Raw genomic sequence first — 16,439 nt, 5'->3', positions numbered from 1 at the left:
ATGGAAGAAAAAGAACTCGAAAGAAATGGAGATTTTGAATTAGTTTGGTGTCCCTCACTGACATCAGAAATATGTAACTGAGGGTGTGAGTTATATTCATCATCAGCTGCCGGAGATACGAATAATGAGATTATTATGCATGTGACTCCCTGTAGTAAATGTTATATCTGTGTAAAGTATGAGCATTTGTTGACTGAGTGAAAAGTGTCTCTACCTTTTCTATTCATGGATTGCACAAAGAAGTGACTCAGATTGTCCAGCAAAGTGCCCCATGCCTGAGGGAATTTGCTTGGTACTTGCAAGCTAATTGATTAAATCACCTCCTTGAAAAACCAAGTAGTACTGGTTAGCTGAAGTACTGGTTAACTGGATAAGAGCAGAAGAAACAGAAAGTATTGACTGTAAGGACTTGATACTATATATTTGTACAAGATATATACACTGTAGTGTCTATGTGTATTTATATATATGTATATGTTATAATAGAAATACTATATTGTTTATGGTTTCCTGTGTCCTGAGCAATTTCAAACAAATGGGTCTCGTTTTTCATATCGATGGCACATTAATTTACTTATTTTACAATACAAACCTGGCTATGAATGTCTGTCCTGTGGAAATACTGGAATTCTCCCTGGGGTTTCCCTTCTCATCTGAAAAACCAGCGCTGAAACAGTCTACCACAAAGGCAGCACCTCACCCCGAATTCTGCATCCTGGTACCTGAGTAACCCCAGCCAACAGTTTACATTGCCCTCTGCTTATCCCTACATGAAATTTGATAGATTTAACCTGGGACACCCAAAATAGCTTGGGATGTGGTTATCAGAGGCCACTCCCTGGGTGATACTGCTGATGATGATAGCAACTGGCTCTCTTCAAGCCCGCAGGTCTTTCCTATAAAAGATGGGGTCATGGCTGTAGAAGGTTTTCCCTGCAACATCCTCAGCCCTGTGGTCTGCTACAGCAAAGGTTTTCTCTTCAGCCTTCGGAGGAGAGGTATGGAAACAAATACATGGTGATTGCACTTTGTCAAGGAGTGGCTTTGTTGGGAAGTGATAGATGTCGCTAAATCTGGTTAAATTTTGAGATTTTAAGGTTTGAGAACTATGTATATGCCAAAGACACATTTCCTTCCAGTCCTTGCTTTTGTTCTACTTATGAAGTGTGTTTCTTTCATCTCTCAATATCTGTCAGTTAAAATTAAAAAATACCAGTTATACTAAAAGGCAAAGGTGTTCTTCAGGATTGCTTGAAACTGTTACAAAAACTTAAGTCAATGTTCTCTCATAAGTTTTGCAGATTGTTTAAATTGTGATCATGACTAAAAATATTCTGGTTTGAGGTATATTGTTACCTCTGCTAATGAAGCAGCTAGTGAAAGATGCAGCAATATCAAAACAATTTTTCCTGTGTTAGGAAAGAGGCAATTGTCTGCTTGTAGATGGTTTCATTCCAGCTCTTCAACAGCCCCATGGCAACTAAAGAAATTTTGCCTGTAAAAGTAATGCTAGAAAAGACACTTTCCTGTACTTTCATCTGTTCATAATCCTGTGTAGTAGCTGGAAATGAGGAAAACCATAATAATGTGATCTGTTTGCTGGGTCAGTCCCAGATGACAAATAACTCCATAGAAAGCTGTTCCCATCTCTGGGGGAAAAAAACCAAAACCAGTCTCTGATTTTGTCCAGTTTTGTTTAAAAATTCTCCATCAGGTGGCTTCTCTCACTCTCCCTGGGAAACCTTGCTGAAAGCTAGACCTTCTTGTTTTCACACTACATGCAGTCTGTGATTCATACAGATAGTTCCATCTCAGTTTAAATCCTGTCACAGAAGCCCCTGGGATGGGCATTTGATTCACTCATTCACCATCCCTGTGGTGAGTCCTGCAGAGCCACCAAATTACAGCCTAAAAATTCAATGTTTGTCCAGATGGATGTATCCCAAGCACTTTCCCCAATCTCTATGGCGGTGAATAGGCTGACTTTTCCACCCCATGGATCTCACTTTTTATAACAGCCTGTGGAGAATGGGTCTTCTCTTCCAGGGTTGCTGGGCTCTCCACTTTCTTCATTCTGGAGGGAAAGCTGGTGTCCAGGGTAGTGGGGGGGAGGGAGTACAACCACCAAGTGACACAGCATGGATTTCTGCAATCGTTATAAATATTTATTAACAGGTCCTGTAAAAAACAAGGAAAATGGTGAAGATTTGCTGTTCTCTCCTCCTCTTAAGTTTGCTCAGCGGGCAACTGAGCGCCAACCCTGGACTCAAAGTGAGGATCACCCAGAAGGGGCTGGAGTATGGTATGTGTGACATTCTCAGGAGGCGTAGTGGCATTCCCTTTAATACTGATATGACAAAGGAAAGAGAGGGCAGTGGGAGTAAATGACCTAATGACAGGTTATAAAGGAAAGGTTAACAGCACAATAGAGCAAAGTCAGTAAGCTGCTTGACAGCATTGAACATCATAGCAAGGTTTATCTGACCTCAGATATTGAATCAGTTAGTTCAGCTCTTGCCATGACTAGGAGTGAGACCTGAAATAGCACTGCTGGGTCTCAAGTGAGATACCACCTTCTTGCTGATTCTCTGTCCATCACATTTCCTAAGCCAGAAGCATGTAACTATGAACTCCCAGGCACTATCAAAGGCAACTGAACTGGTCACTGTTTTCCTATAGCCAAGGAGGTTGGGCTGGAAATCCTGAAGCAGAATATGGAGAAGGAGCGTTTCCCTGATTTGACTGGCCATGAGAAATTTGGGCTTGGTAATGTCAAATACAACATCTCAAGGTAAGTATTCTCTCTGGGGGAAAATTGTGTTTGACTGAAATTTGTATCTTGTTTTGTGTTCATTCTGACTCATGAAATACAATTTTTTTTTATCTTTTCTCTCTCATGCTCTAGAATACGTGTTACTGCTGTTGAATTACCCAGTGCTTCCATCTCCCTCCTACCAGGGTCTGGGATAAAACTGGTGATTGGAAATGCTTCTCTAACCATCGATATGAACTGGAACCTAAGGACCTGGATGTTGTATGTACAGCTTTGCATGTCCTGGGATATTTTTCTTGATGGATAATACAAAAATGCATATTTTAGTTTATTCTTGTGACCCCTTCATGGTAAAGGTGCTCTTTATCAGCTGGCAGCAGTAACCCAGGAGCACATACTGATGCTTCTCAACAGGTCTGCTGGTGGGAGACAGCCCCTGCCCCCTCAGACATCAGCACTGATGAAGAGCCCAGGTCTGAGAAGCACTGCTGCGAATAGTACAGGACTGCTGCTCTAGCTGAATGCTGTCATTGTCCAGCCTGACAGCTAATGACACATTTAGACAAACTGTAGTGTGGTGGATCACAGTCCAGTATAATAAACCCTCATTGTGCAGTCACACTATTAGAAACCCTCTGCTATGCTATCAAGAGATACAGTTCAAAAGCTGATGGAAAATGGATGAGCAAATGGCAATATCCTTAGAGCAGTCTCCACACCTTCTTAGTCCCAAACTGTTCCAGAGGAAAGAAAACCCTCTTCCCTTCCCCACAACCCACATTACCTATATGGCTAAAGTGATTGAATTACAGCAGTCTCTGATCTGCACTTCTGCCAGGGACAGCAGGGCTGCATGCAGGGGGAGGGGACCTGGGAGCTGATGGGGGTGACACAGCAGGAGGCACAGTGCCCTCGCTGGCAAGCACCCAACACAGGCAAGCAAAGCAGAATAATGGCAGTGACCAGGAGCGGCCACGAGTCTGCATTGCCAGGCAATTCCATAGTGAAAAGGTGGGGGGTTTTCAGTTTTTATTTATTTTCACTTTATGCAGCAAAGACAGTGGAAGAGGCACAGTGCACATTTCAAAGGTGTTCGTTACCGCAATCTTTTCAACACCCCTGGATAATACAGGCCCCACGTCAATATCCCTCACCAGCTGCCAGACAACTTCTGGTGACATAGATATCAAGCTGAATGGGAAAAGTGGGTAAGTGGAAGGGATCTGTATAAACTCTCTCAGAAAATAGTTGTCAATGAATGGCACAGGGATAAATTCACAAACTAGGGCACACAGAATTGCTTTTAGGCATCATAGGCACCAAAGGTGAGAACTGGGACCCTAATACAGCATTAAAATGGCCAACATTGATATTTGTCCTTGTATTTACACACAGTAGAAGATAAAGACAGAATCAAACAATCCCTTGTGCTTCTTCAGCACCACTTCTTTCAAACTTCTGCTCTAATCTTCAGCTCTAGGTAGAAGTTACATACTTGTACTATGCTTCACTCCTCCTAGTCACAGTGCTACCAAAATTGAACAGAACCAGACTGCTGTCTGTTAAGCCTCTGGATACAGCCCCATGAAACAGTATTTCATTGTTTTCTTATATTTTTCTCACTTTCTGAATACCACTCTTGTCACCTTTTTGGGGGGTTGTTTTTGTTTGTTTATTTTTACTTGTTTTGGAAGTTCCTAGTGCAGAGACTATTTTGTACATATATGATGGTGGTACCATGAAGAATTCCCTTCTCATAAATATGAATTAACCCAGGCTGAGATGCTCAATGGTGAAATTATCATCTTTTAAATGGTGTCTCTCTGATAGTTTCTACATTTCAAAAAGCTCCCATGCCATACTAGAATATCACACTAAGAGGCCATTAAATTCATGTTCTGCAGCGATATCTGATCTCCTGTTAATGACCATAGTGCTTGACCCATTAATTGCCTTCTTCCTTCCCTCTAGCTTCCTGCATAACTTCTTTATCAAGTATCTGAAGAAACCCATTCACAGGAGCTTGGTTACTAATGTAAGCCTTTCACATTGTGTAGGGGAGGGGTGTAAGGAGGATGGCATTCACAAGTCAGTGCTGTGAACTTTGCAAAGGAAGAACTAGAAAAATAATCTTATAATAGTCCTATGCTGGTCTGATCAGCACAGTCATCATTCTGCCAGCCGGAAATGATTCCAGATAAAGTGCCAGGTTCATGGCCAAGATACTGACACAGCTACATTCAACCAAGGCACCAGTAGGGATGGAAAATGTAGTTATTTTTCCATTCCAATGCAGAGTAAGTTCCTGCCTGTGTACCTACCTGCCTGGGGTTTAGGTCATTTTTGGGCTCGGCAGACGAAACATATACTGGGCAATGCATAGAGAAATTATAGTATATCAACTGACAGTAGGACATATTTCAACTTCATAGTATCAAAGAGGTGAGTAGTTCTGATGACATCCTGTCCAGAGCCACTGAGAGGAGACAGAGCTTGAGATGGCTGTCATTCTGTCCAGGGATTTACAGTTGGACTCGATGACCTTAAGGGTCTTTTCCAACCTAAATGATTCTATGATTCTGAGATCTCTCTCGTGAGACCAATATGAAAGCTGTCCTCGCACTATTTAAGGTTGTGGTTTTGTCACCCCCATCAGGCTGCCTCTGGAAACTTGCCTCTTTTTTGCAGCTCTGACATATGACATGCTTACCTTGCACCAAGCAGAAACCTTGGGGATCCAGTTAGCTGAAGAGAAGCCAGATTAGGTGTTTTGATAAACAAATGCTGCAATGTGTGTCGTGCAGCAGAAAGATCTGCTAGCACACGTGTAAGAGGTGCTTACACATCCAAGCTAATCAGGCTATAACTTGAGTGTGCTTTTATTACAGTCATGTCCCAATATCAGAGCTGGGATCCAGGTGATAGATGAAGACCTCCAATCACTGAATGGTGAGTCATTAGTGATACCTTTCCTTCTGTTTTCTCTCTTCTGATCAGTGAAATTCGGCCACTTCCTAAATGGCAGCTGCTTGGCGATGCCTCCAGGAGTGGTATCAGTCCTTCTGCTCCATCTGCTCCCTTGCATACAGAACCACAGTTAAATAAAGACTGGGCTACGTGAGCAAGAAATTTGTGTTTATAAGAGCCAAGGACTTGGTAGCAATTCTCAGCTTGCAAGTGTGGCAGTGTGCACTTCCGTTGTGAGAAATGCCACTTAGAGGCCACACAGTACTGATGTTGAGGCAGTTTTCCCTTACCATGCTCCAAGTCCTCCTGCACACACAGCACTTTACAGGCTGAAGCCTGCTCTCCTAGTCTGCCTGGAAATTAAGTTTTACTTGCCTATTCATCAGACTTGCGGGAGGCAAAATGAAAAAGCTTCTTTGCAAAAACCTTCTCACTTGAACCACTTTGGGTTAGATTTGCAGGCATTTAAGACACCCCAAGTGTTGGCCAGATACCATGTGCAAAACACGGGTATCTAAGCAAATCAGGCACCCTCCTTCTGGGAAAGTATTTGCACGTTACAGGCACGTTGGATGCTCTTAGAACTGCTTGACAAGAAATCCCAACACCTCCTTATGCCCTGAAGCACTGATATGGCTATCTCCTTTTTTGGGTTAGACCAAACTTACTTTCTACAATGAGAAAACAATAGACAAACTAGAGGAGATGCTTTACAGAGGGTGTCAGTTGAAACATCAAATCTTAGGTCAGAATGCATGTTAGGAGGTTCCTGGTTGTGTTTTTCTCTACTCTCTGGAACAACTTGTGTTACTCCCTGTCAGAAACTTAGATTTAAATATACATAGAATTATTTCTGTGGTTTTTGTAATATTGTGTGTCTGATCTACCACCCTTACAGTTGCAATGCAGATTGATGATTTGGCTGAAGTAGACTACTCCTTAAGTAGCTTGCCAGCAGTATTTCGACCATTCATTGACCTGGACTTAAAGGTAGTTGCCTGAAGTGCTCTTTGCAAGGTTGCTGTGCGTTCCATCATTCTATGAGACACTTTCTAAGATGACCGTGATTGTTGTTCTGAACATAAAGGCTCATTGCCTGAGAGGACAGACATTTCAAAGCATTATTGTGTTTGTTACAGTAGTAATTTGTAACAATCCTGTTGTGAAATGAACTATTTAAAGGCCACATCCTTTTCTTTAAACTGCTGTTGAGTTGGTTGTAAAAAATAGAGAGCAGTTAAAGTTGACTAAGCAAGGTAGAAGAAAAGAGAAAGGGAAAGGAAAGAAAAAACTATTCAACCTCATCATTCTCTCACTGTTGATTAATATCTGGGACTTCATTGTTCAGCTAGCGTAATATTTCTATACATGGGACTAACTGGATGTGTCTGCTGTCAGATGAGAGAGGAAAAGAAAGAGCAAGACTATCAGAGCAAGAATTAAGCCTCTGGCTTCCTGAATGGGAAGACAGAAGACCCTTTCAAAAGCACAGGAGCCCAAGGAGTCCTGCCGAGTCCAAGGACTTGAAAGTTTGTTTCAAATTAAGGATAAAAGTCTCCTTATGTACTGAAATTAAAATATGACTAGTTCCTCATTCTGAAATTACTTTGTTGAGGGTAGTTGTCATCATTATAGTATCTGAGATCCTTAATTAAGTTTAAGATGCCTCGTGCTTGGTGCTCTGCAAAGGCAAAATGAGAAGACAGTCTTGTCACAAAGATCCTATAAATTAAATATTAAAAAGAAAAGGACAACAGGGAAATAAGAGAGGTGGAAACACAAAGGAACAAAAAGTTTGTATCTGTTTGTATGGTAGACACTGGTCTCAGCATACCAGCTCTGCAGCTGCTGTGAAACTCTTCTAAGTATTGCAGCAACTAGATTTTAAGCAGGGACTTGAATCAGACTAAAGAGGTAAAACCATGACTGTTCCAAGAGCTACTCTCCCATGTAAGTTACATGGAGGAAATATACTAAGCAAGTGTCTGGTAAATCCAGCAAGTGAGTATTGAGTAGGAGGTCACCAGCTGTGATCCAGCACTTTGTAAGCATTTTGATAGTCCTTAAAAGGCAACAGGAACTTTAGGGCTAGATGAGAAAATAAAGACAGACAAAATACACTTGAGATGAAACAGAAACAGGAGAACTAATAAAAAACTTTAACCTTTAAATGTCTTCATCATTTTAAATCAATTTTTGTTTCATCTGGATGCATTTGGAAGTATTAGATCTGCAAGGCTTGACTAATATAATGAGTAGTGCAGAAGACACATAGGCATTTTAGGTTTGTCTGACATAACTTTCTCTCATAAGCCTTTTGTCTGCACAAGTTATCAGCTTGATTCTGGGTAAAGTAAGGTGCTGATTTTAACCAAGAAAGACCTCTGGTTTTAGAGATCAATTTTGTAATTGAGACCATTGGATGGCTCTTAAGTAGCAGTTCTCAGATTTAAATTCTTGGAGATAAGGATAGGAGAAAGTAAGGCTTTTCAAAAAGGAGGACCACTAGTCATGTTCTTCATGCATTTAGACCCTTAATTTAGAGGGTGATCTGAGGTGGCAGACTGTCCTTGGTAGGTGACCAGTATCCCAAAAGACAGATCCTGGGCCTCATCTGTGAGATGTCCAAATGCTGGAACTTGCCTTCACCACCTGCTTGAAAGCACCAAGCCTTCAGGGTGTACTACAAAGCCTGCATACTCATTTATATACCAAATGAATAGCCTGGGCAAAGTAAAGGAAAGTAGCATTCCTTGTCTGCAGTCATGGTAAAATTATATTTTGACTCTGTTTTTTTTATCTCTGACAATAACTCTTAGGGCGTAGCCTTTCCAGCTGGAAACTATACTGACTCTCCCTACGTGCCAGCTTCCTTCACAATCCCGGACCAAAGTGATTCCATGCTCTACCTTGCCTTCTCTGAGTATTTCTTTCAGACCTCCTCATTTGCTTACTACACCACAGGGGCTTTCAACATAACCATTGCAGAGGAGGTGAGCAGGACACAGAGGAATGGGGTCAGAGTGGTTCACATAGGGCTTTGACCTGCCAGATGTCAGTATGTGGCCATATAAAACTCTTAGTTCATCTGTAGAGTCCTGAGACAAGAGATTATAAATGCTAGGGTGTTGTTATTCTCTTTTATTTATGCTCTATATAGATGCCTCAGGCCACAGCCAGGCATGCCAAGTTCCACTGAGCAAAGTACCAAATACTGCCAGCTTTGTTACAAAAAATAAGGGGTTTGTAGACCTGAGGCACAGACTTCACTAATATGGACAAGGGATCAACTCTGGAGAATCTTGCAGCCTCAGTGGCTGAGGGAACTTCATAGAATGAAAGTACTACAGGGACCCTGTAAGCAAAGCATATGTCAAAGCACAGCATCTGTGCCTTGGAGGCTGCCTGACTTGGCTAACCTGACTGCAGGAGGTTCAGTAAGTCCCAAACCCTATAGACTGCAGCCCAAACTATAATGACACTAAGCATTTGCTTTCTGAGGGATTATTTTGGCACATATTATTGGGAATCTGCTTTAAGTATACTGAGTCTCTTGGGAATATTTCTGAGGGGTAAAAACTCAAAGATTCATTGAGATGACAGTAACAATGCATTTAGAGAAAAGCTGACCATGAAGGTCAAATCTGGTAACTCATTTGTTTTCTCACTTTTCTTTTTCCTCCAGACTTGCAGCTATTTTAATATAAACACAGAGATATTTGGCACTATCATCCCTGAGGTGAGTATCATTACTTTCACAAAGTCTTTGGGAAGCCACCCAGTGTGGGTGTCAAGACACCTCACTACTGGTGTATCCCAAAGGCTTGTAGGGCCAGCAGGGCACCTGTGCTGATGAAGCAGGCACATGTGTGCCTTGTAACAGCAGAGCAGATGGGCTTTGTCACTTCCCACCTCATGATGAGTTGAATGACTTGCACTGTTACCAAACATAATCTTGGCCCATAACCTTGCACATCAATCTTTTCTCTGGGCACCATGCCCAAGCCACAGCTGTTCCCACCTAGAACCAGCTCTGCACAGCAAAAAGCTTCCAGTCATGAGTCCTGCTTTGAGAGACCTCCAAGAGGGCCTCAGCTCAGAAAAAAACACTTTTCTCCTCCCCAAACCTGCATAATTCTCTTTGCTTTGCTGCTGGCCTGTGACTGATGAGCAGAAAGACCTGGGAAGGGACCACGTGCAGGAAACTGAGCTAACAGATGGTCAGGAAACATTACATCCTATGGAACAGACAAGGCAGATGCACAGGATTTCCATTTATTTTAGGTGGAGGAGATGAATATAACAGGACAGGGAATATGAGCACAGATGACTTCTACCAGCCTTCTGAGACAGAATGACAAACCAAAAATGAGCATAAGAACCCCTAGGCTATAAATGCCAAGGATGGGTGAAATCAGATTAATGGTTCAAAGTACTTCACATTCTTGTTTGCTTCCCAGATGTTATTAAGTTCCCTCCTCAGAAATGTAAGAATTCTCCAAGGGCAGTCATGTATGGTGTTCTCCATAAAATGCCGTGAGCATTGATGCTGATATTCCACCCCCTCTGTTTCAAATACTGAACTTGGTGAGCCTATTCACTCTTCAGGCAATGAACAGAGTGAGGCTCCTCTGAGGACAGTCCAGAGGAGGAACCCATCTCCTGAGATGGGTGAATTTCAAAGTGAGTAACTCCTGAGCTCTTTTATTGTATGACTAAATTCATGGTCCATTTATCTCCTCTGTTTACTTCAGTATTTAATTTCTCTTGAAATTATATGGAAAAATTTGTATTCCTCAAGTGGAAGGAATTTTCCACTGCATTCCTGAGTGACCAATACTGTTAATTTAGCACCACAGAAAATCTTTGTTTCCTTCTTACCTGAAAGAATCTTATGTTAGCAGCTATCCTTAACCTCATCATAAGGAACTACTTTAAAATTATTGCTTCAAAACTGAGAACATGTGGTATTCTGATCCATTTTATGAGAAAAGTGCTTTTCTTTTTTTCTTTTTTTGTCTTTGAATCTTACAGGTAGCTAAATATTCAGTTACACCCAACCCAGTGATGTTGAAGCTAATGGCTACTGAAATCCCTATCATCAGCTTAGAGCAGGATTCCTTCACGGTAGAGATTCAGGGCTCCATGGAGGTGTTGGCTGTTCTGCCAGACTCAACCACCCAGTCTCTGTTCACAATGAACATAGTAAGTACAACAAACAAGGTGACATTTAACACAGGGTTAAATATGTTTGTTCCTTCCTTCTGTTAAAGCTCTGTACAAGAAACAAAGAAAATGCCAAATTTCTAGTGCTTAAACATGCAAATCCCCCTTAGTCACAGGTGGTGTAGGCATGACCTCACCTAGCCTATAGGACATTTCTATGGTAAAGAACATTCTCCTACAGATGGACAAAAATCCAAACATATAGTGACTCTGATTTGATTAACCAAGGTTTTGTTCTGTGGAATGACAGTTCAGCAAGTATGAGTCATGCCTCTTGGCAACTTGTTCATGGCTTTGATTAATGAAATCTCATTACCCCATTTCAGGTCCTGTCAGTGCCATTCAAACAAACAGACATTTACTGTGTGCAGCCTTGCAATGAGAAAGTTGCATTTACCTAAAACAGCTTCCATACATAACTGGAAAGATGGTATTTATGTGTTGGTGACTAATTCACATGAAGGGTCGTGGGGTTTGTTATGTCTGGTAACCCATGGTTTCTTTATTCTGCAGGCAGCCAACACCAGCATTTCTCTGAATGTATTTGATCAGAAATTGATGGGCTCGCTGTGTTTGAACAGGTAATCCAACCTGGGATGAAAAAGATTTCCAGCCCTTTGGAAAACAATGTTAGCAATCCCAACATTAGTAGTTTAGACATATGATCAGATAACTATGAATATGTTTCGCTGGTAAATTCATCTGCATTAGTTTCTCTAAATCTGGCAGCACTTGTACAGTTTAGAGGAGGCAGGAAGCTTCTCTCTGACAACTGCCATGTCCCCAAGGGACTGCCCACCAGCTGTGGATTGCTGCAGGGCAGTGGTCTCACTGGACTTCTCTGGTTTTACTTCTACTCCCCTCTGAGCTAGGTAAACTAAGCGTGTAGGGCAGTTTGGATGACCATAAATCATCTGAGAGTTTCCTTCATCACTTTCCAGCTGGCAAGATGTCATGGTTTTCTAGACAACTTGTGCCACTAAAGAATGTCAGAGCAGTCCAGGGCACAGTAAAGAACCTGGGCCCCTGCAGGTCCCCTATGCAGATATTCTTAGAGCAGACATTCACTAACTGAAGTCCTGCAGCTTCCAAGGGTCAGAAAGCTGGAGACCAGAGGCTAGGTCATTTACACATCTAGCATGTCACATTTCATGGAGAAGAAGCTCTGTATACCAGGACCTCACAACTGGGAATTGGGACTCCAATTTCATAAAAGTCCCTAAGAAAGACACAGGGTTAAGAACATGAAGAGTTCATCAGGGCAGAGAGATGTTAGGAATTTAAGGAGGATAGTGCTGATAGCATTTTCTGCAGTAATTTTCAAAGAGGAAAATCTAGAGTGTGCTGAAAGCTGGTTTTGAGAACTCAGGTACTGGTGCTGAGGAAACTCAGAAATCTTTTGCTGGATACAAGAGTGACATAGGGAATAAGTATTTCAATTTGGAAACAGAGGCAGTAGCAACAAAGCCAGCAGCAGCAGTACCATACCACGAACAGATCCTTTCTTCCTGGTAAGACTCACACAAAAGCATTATGCAGATGTACCAAAATCTTTGCAAAATGCCTGACACCCTGCAAGTCCTTGGTAAAATAAATTGTCAGTAGGATTTCCAAAACACCACAGAGGGAGAAGCACACTCACATTGCTGGCTACAGCTCTTCCAGCACACTGTTGCATGGATGCTCAGCAGTGCTTCAAGAAAACCACGTCCTTCTCTATGCAGCAGTATGCAGTGTGTGAAATTGCTTCAGAAATCTCTTTACAGATGCTTCTTAAGGCCTCGAGCTCTACAGCAATGACTGCACATGATTAGAATAAGTGTGTTTATCCTTTCTTAGTGACTCATCTTGTTTCACTTCTTTCCCTCAGGCTCCAGTTCTCCCTAGCCCACTCCAATGTTGGCTCTTTTGAGGTAAGTGGGTAGTTGAAGCGTATAGGAAATGCAAACCAAGAATATCAATGATATCAAGGCTAAAGAGTAAGCAGCTAAATTTTATCTGTATTTCCAAATCATTAGGCTTCATTCCCAGATGGCTCTTTTCCTGTCCTCTGGCAGCCACCTCTCTGTTCTGAACTTAAATACATACTCTTTGGGGCAAGTTAATGCTCTGCAAAGGAGACATTCTGTAGTTCCCCGGCTGCAGTAAGCAGAGATCTGTCGAATCATCCCAGTGAAACAGAGTAGACCTGACCTGTAGCAGCATAGCCGAGCGCCGTCTAATGGTCACATGTATGGCTGAGGCACAGGCACTCCGTGGGCTGCAGTGACGCTCATCAAGGTGCTCGGAATTACGGCAAGGAGGGGGAGTCGAGATGCTTCCCTCGGATGCCTGAAATATGTACAGTTGTAGCCTTGCAGGGGAAAACCCTGCCTCCGCAGAGAGTCATTTCATTCTCAGTATAATCAATCAGTTCCAAATATCTGAGGAGAAAGGATTAAAACTGTTCTGGTCCTGCTTTGCTATTGGTGATAAATTATCTCACAATAAATAAAGGAAATAGACTGTTTTAAATTAAAATGTTGGCCAAGCGTAATGAAATCCATTTGTATTTTGCATCCCACTTCCTTTGCATCATTCCAAAACCTTAAGCTCCAAAGTTCACTTGAGCTTGTGACTCTTTTGAGGCCAAAAGAGAGCTGGAAGTTGAATGAGAGCCTACTAACTCCACCCAGGATTAGGGCACAACAGTTCTACTGCCATCAGGAAATGATGGCTAACTCAGTTTTTCTCATCTGTGGCAGGTCTTACTTCTGGAGAACATCCTATCTTATATTTTACAGACTGAAGTAATTCCATCAGCTAATGGTAAGGTTGTATTTCAAAGCATCAGCTAAAAAGCTTCCAGCAGAATGTGTGATTCTACAGACTTTCTGATTAAGTTTTCAGCTCCCATTAATTGGAATGGAAAATGACCATCAGCCAGTAAGCAGTGGAAGGGGGAGATTGATCTGTAGGGGTGTAAGTGCTCCCTCTCACTGGCACTGTTCTGCAAAAAGGGCAAAAATTATTTGGAAAGTAAAAATTCATCTGCCTTCATCTCAGTCTAGGTGGCCCTGATGCATCAGGGAGAAAAGCATGTCTCTCTCATCTGCACACCTGCCTGAGGCCACCACATGTGAAATGTGTTCCTTTTTATTGGACCAGCACAGAGATTTTGCCTCTCATCAATCTTATTTAAGGCCCTGGAGGGAGGTAGAGCTTTGTGTCAGCCCTCTGTACTGGGATGAACATCACCTTCTTTAGTTAATGGATACAAATGGGAACAGGTTCTAACAATGGTAGAGCTGTATTAATAATCCCTCAGGGATCATTAGGGACAAATCACTGAGTATGTAATGTGTTGGACATGAAATGCCTTGGTTTGGCTGCACCATTCTGCCAAGAGAGAAGCACTTGTAAATCTTTTTTCCCACTGGTAAATGAGCAGCTTAGCTACCTCGCAGGGCTGCTTGTGAAGACTAAGAGGCTAATTGGTATAAATGACCTACAAGTCTCTGGATAAACAGTGTTGTTGAAAGGCAAGTGTTTATTATCTTTGAGATGCATACCTAAATCATCTTTTGCCTCTTTTTTTAAGCTAAACTGTCAAAAGGATTCCCTCTTCCCAATCTGGCCAATGTTACCTTGACAAGACCTCACATTACAATTGTACAGGTGAGATTTTGATACTTACAAAAGATTTTCTTTTATGAAAGATAATCCCTCTTTTTCCTTTTTTTTTGCTAGGCATATATTCACCTTCTATTGTGCCAGAAAATTGCTGTATTTGAGCTACTGAAGTAGTAAAAATGGGTTTAAAATGAGATCTGTAATAGAGGTAAAATTCTATTAGAAACAAATGTATCTTTCTTTGAGAGGAAAAGTTAGAACTGAATATATAACTATGGAGTGATCAAATGCACAACTTGTTCAGCCTTGCAAGTTGCAATTCAGTATAAAAACAGGTTTAACATATTGCTCAAATTTGGCCAATCACATCAAATTAGAGTTATCACTACCTCACAGTCCTGTTGAATACTTAAAATATGAGCGGGAGGCAAATTCAATTTTGTGCACCTAGGATGCCCAGATTTTGTCAATATTTGGTGATGATGACTCAGGTTAGTAGCCAAAAGTAGTTAGTGAGCTCTCAGAAAATATTTTTTTGCCTTCTGGTTATCCTTCTCCAAATCTAGCCCTTAGTTTGAGCATACAGAATGTTGCTAGGCAGTCAATCAGTACAAAGGCATTGCTGACAAACGAATGCCCAGAAAATGAGTAAGCCTCTTGCATTCCTCCACTTCTTTACCAACTTCTCAAAGTTATTTTCAGCTTTGCAGAGACTCCTAAATCTTTGTTTGCAGTTAAGCACAAAACACAGCTCAGGAAAGGAAATGCAAAGGTCTGTATGTGCTGACAATGGGGGAAACTTTAAGGAAAAGTTTAGAATAAATGGCTAATTCTTAAGTGGCACAAATTAGGTAAAAAATAATCCCACCTTGTGATGATTGCCTAGTTGCCTCAAGGCTCAGATGAACCTTCCTAAGCAGGCTGTATGATCTTTAGATTCCTTCCTGTCACTAACATGGTGCAAAGGGATAGCACCCAGGGAAAGATGGAGCCTTTTTGCAAAGTTCAAAGGACAGGGTTGTATAAAACTTGTACTTCCTAGGCTCAGCTGTTCTCAGTAGATTTTTGGACGTTAAACACCAAGATCAATTTGAAAAAAAAAAAAAAAAAAAAAAAAAAAAAAAAAAACGCAAAACAACACGTTCATTTTAATTCATAGTATGTCCATGACTGTTCTTCTCCCCACAGGGATACGTGTTGATTTCGACTGATGTCCACTACAAACACTAAAGGAGAAGACAGACCACTTGTTAAGCATGAACTTCAAATCAAGACAATAATGTGACTCTGAAGACTGAGCACTGTCCAGTTCTGCTGAAATGTTTAACTTGAGCTCTGACAACCCCCATCCTGGTTAGGGGCAAGAGGGGGTGCTGGGAATCAAAAAAAGCTGATGGAATGGTTAGCTGGTATAATGGTGGTAAAACTAGACCCAAGGGAAAACATGTAACACATGCTTGACATTTATTTATTCTATAGTTTAACTGATGCAAAAATGTTTTTAAGATTAATGACTCTTTTGAAATACAATTTTGTCTATATGCTTCCAGAAAGATACTGCAATCTCTTAAAATGGGGAAAAGTACATTGTCAAAATTCTGCTAGGGCAGATACAGCTGCTAATATGTTTCTACTGTAACAATCTTAAACACTTCCCTTCTGTATGCAATGCATGAAGTATGGAGTGAGCCCTCTCTAGAACCATGGAACTGTCAGACTGGGAACTGTCCCCAGTCTTTGCAGTGTCTTAACATAAATCTTAAGATGCAGAAGTGGGAACAGAGACAAAGTGGCTACTACTACTCTCCCTCTCTCCCTGCAACTCTTCAAATCCTTGTGCCTGTCGTGTGCCCTGTTCAGT

At 41.6% G+C, this 16,439-nt stretch overlaps 1 protein-coding gene across 1 annotated transcript; it reads left to right on the top strand.

Annotated features, from left to right (window-relative positions):
* Positions 1-554: 554 nt before the first annotated feature.
* BPIFC (BPI fold containing family C) lies at positions 555-16,360 on the top strand. The gene is made up of 16 exons (XM_042051229.1): positions 555-998; positions 2,176-2,302; positions 2,680-2,791; positions 2,906-3,034; positions 3,826-3,981; positions 4,745-4,808; positions 5,662-5,722; positions 6,639-6,730; positions 8,560-8,733; positions 9,426-9,479; positions 10,775-10,945; positions 11,480-11,547; positions 12,837-12,879; positions 13,711-13,774; positions 14,547-14,623; positions 15,767-16,360. The coding sequence occupies exons 2-16, from the start codon at positions 2,197-2,199 to the stop codon at positions 15,806-15,808; spliced, it is 1,413 nt and encodes a 470-aa protein (XP_041907163.1). The 5' UTR covers positions 555-998; positions 2,176-2,196; the 3' UTR covers positions 15,809-16,360.
* The last annotated feature ends 79 nt before the right edge of the window (positions 16,361-16,439 follow it).

This window comes from Corvus kubaryi, unplaced genomic scaffold, assembly GCF_017639235.1.
Source record: "Corvus kubaryi isolate FWS band 111438036 unplaced genomic scaffold, C.kubaryi_AGA036_p1.0 74, whole genome shotgun sequence".
NCBI classification, from domain to species: Eukaryota; Metazoa; Chordata; class Aves; order Passeriformes; family Corvidae; genus Corvus; species Corvus kubaryi.
This window is presented reverse-complemented; position numbering and strand designations above follow the sequence as displayed.

Coding starts and splice junctions, on each gene's coding strand:
- BPIFC (XM_042051229.1), top strand. CDS start 2,197: ATGGTGAAGATTTGCTGTTCTCTCCTCCTCTTAAGTTTGCTCAGCGGG. Junction 8,734..9,425: donor ACATAACCATTGCAGAGGAG/GTGAGCAGGACA, acceptor TTTTTCCTCCAG/ACTTGCAGCTATTTTAATAT. Junction 13,775..14,546: donor AGTAATTCCATCAGCTAATG/GTAAGGTTGTAT, acceptor TCTTTTTTTAAG/CTAAACTGTCAAAAGGATTC.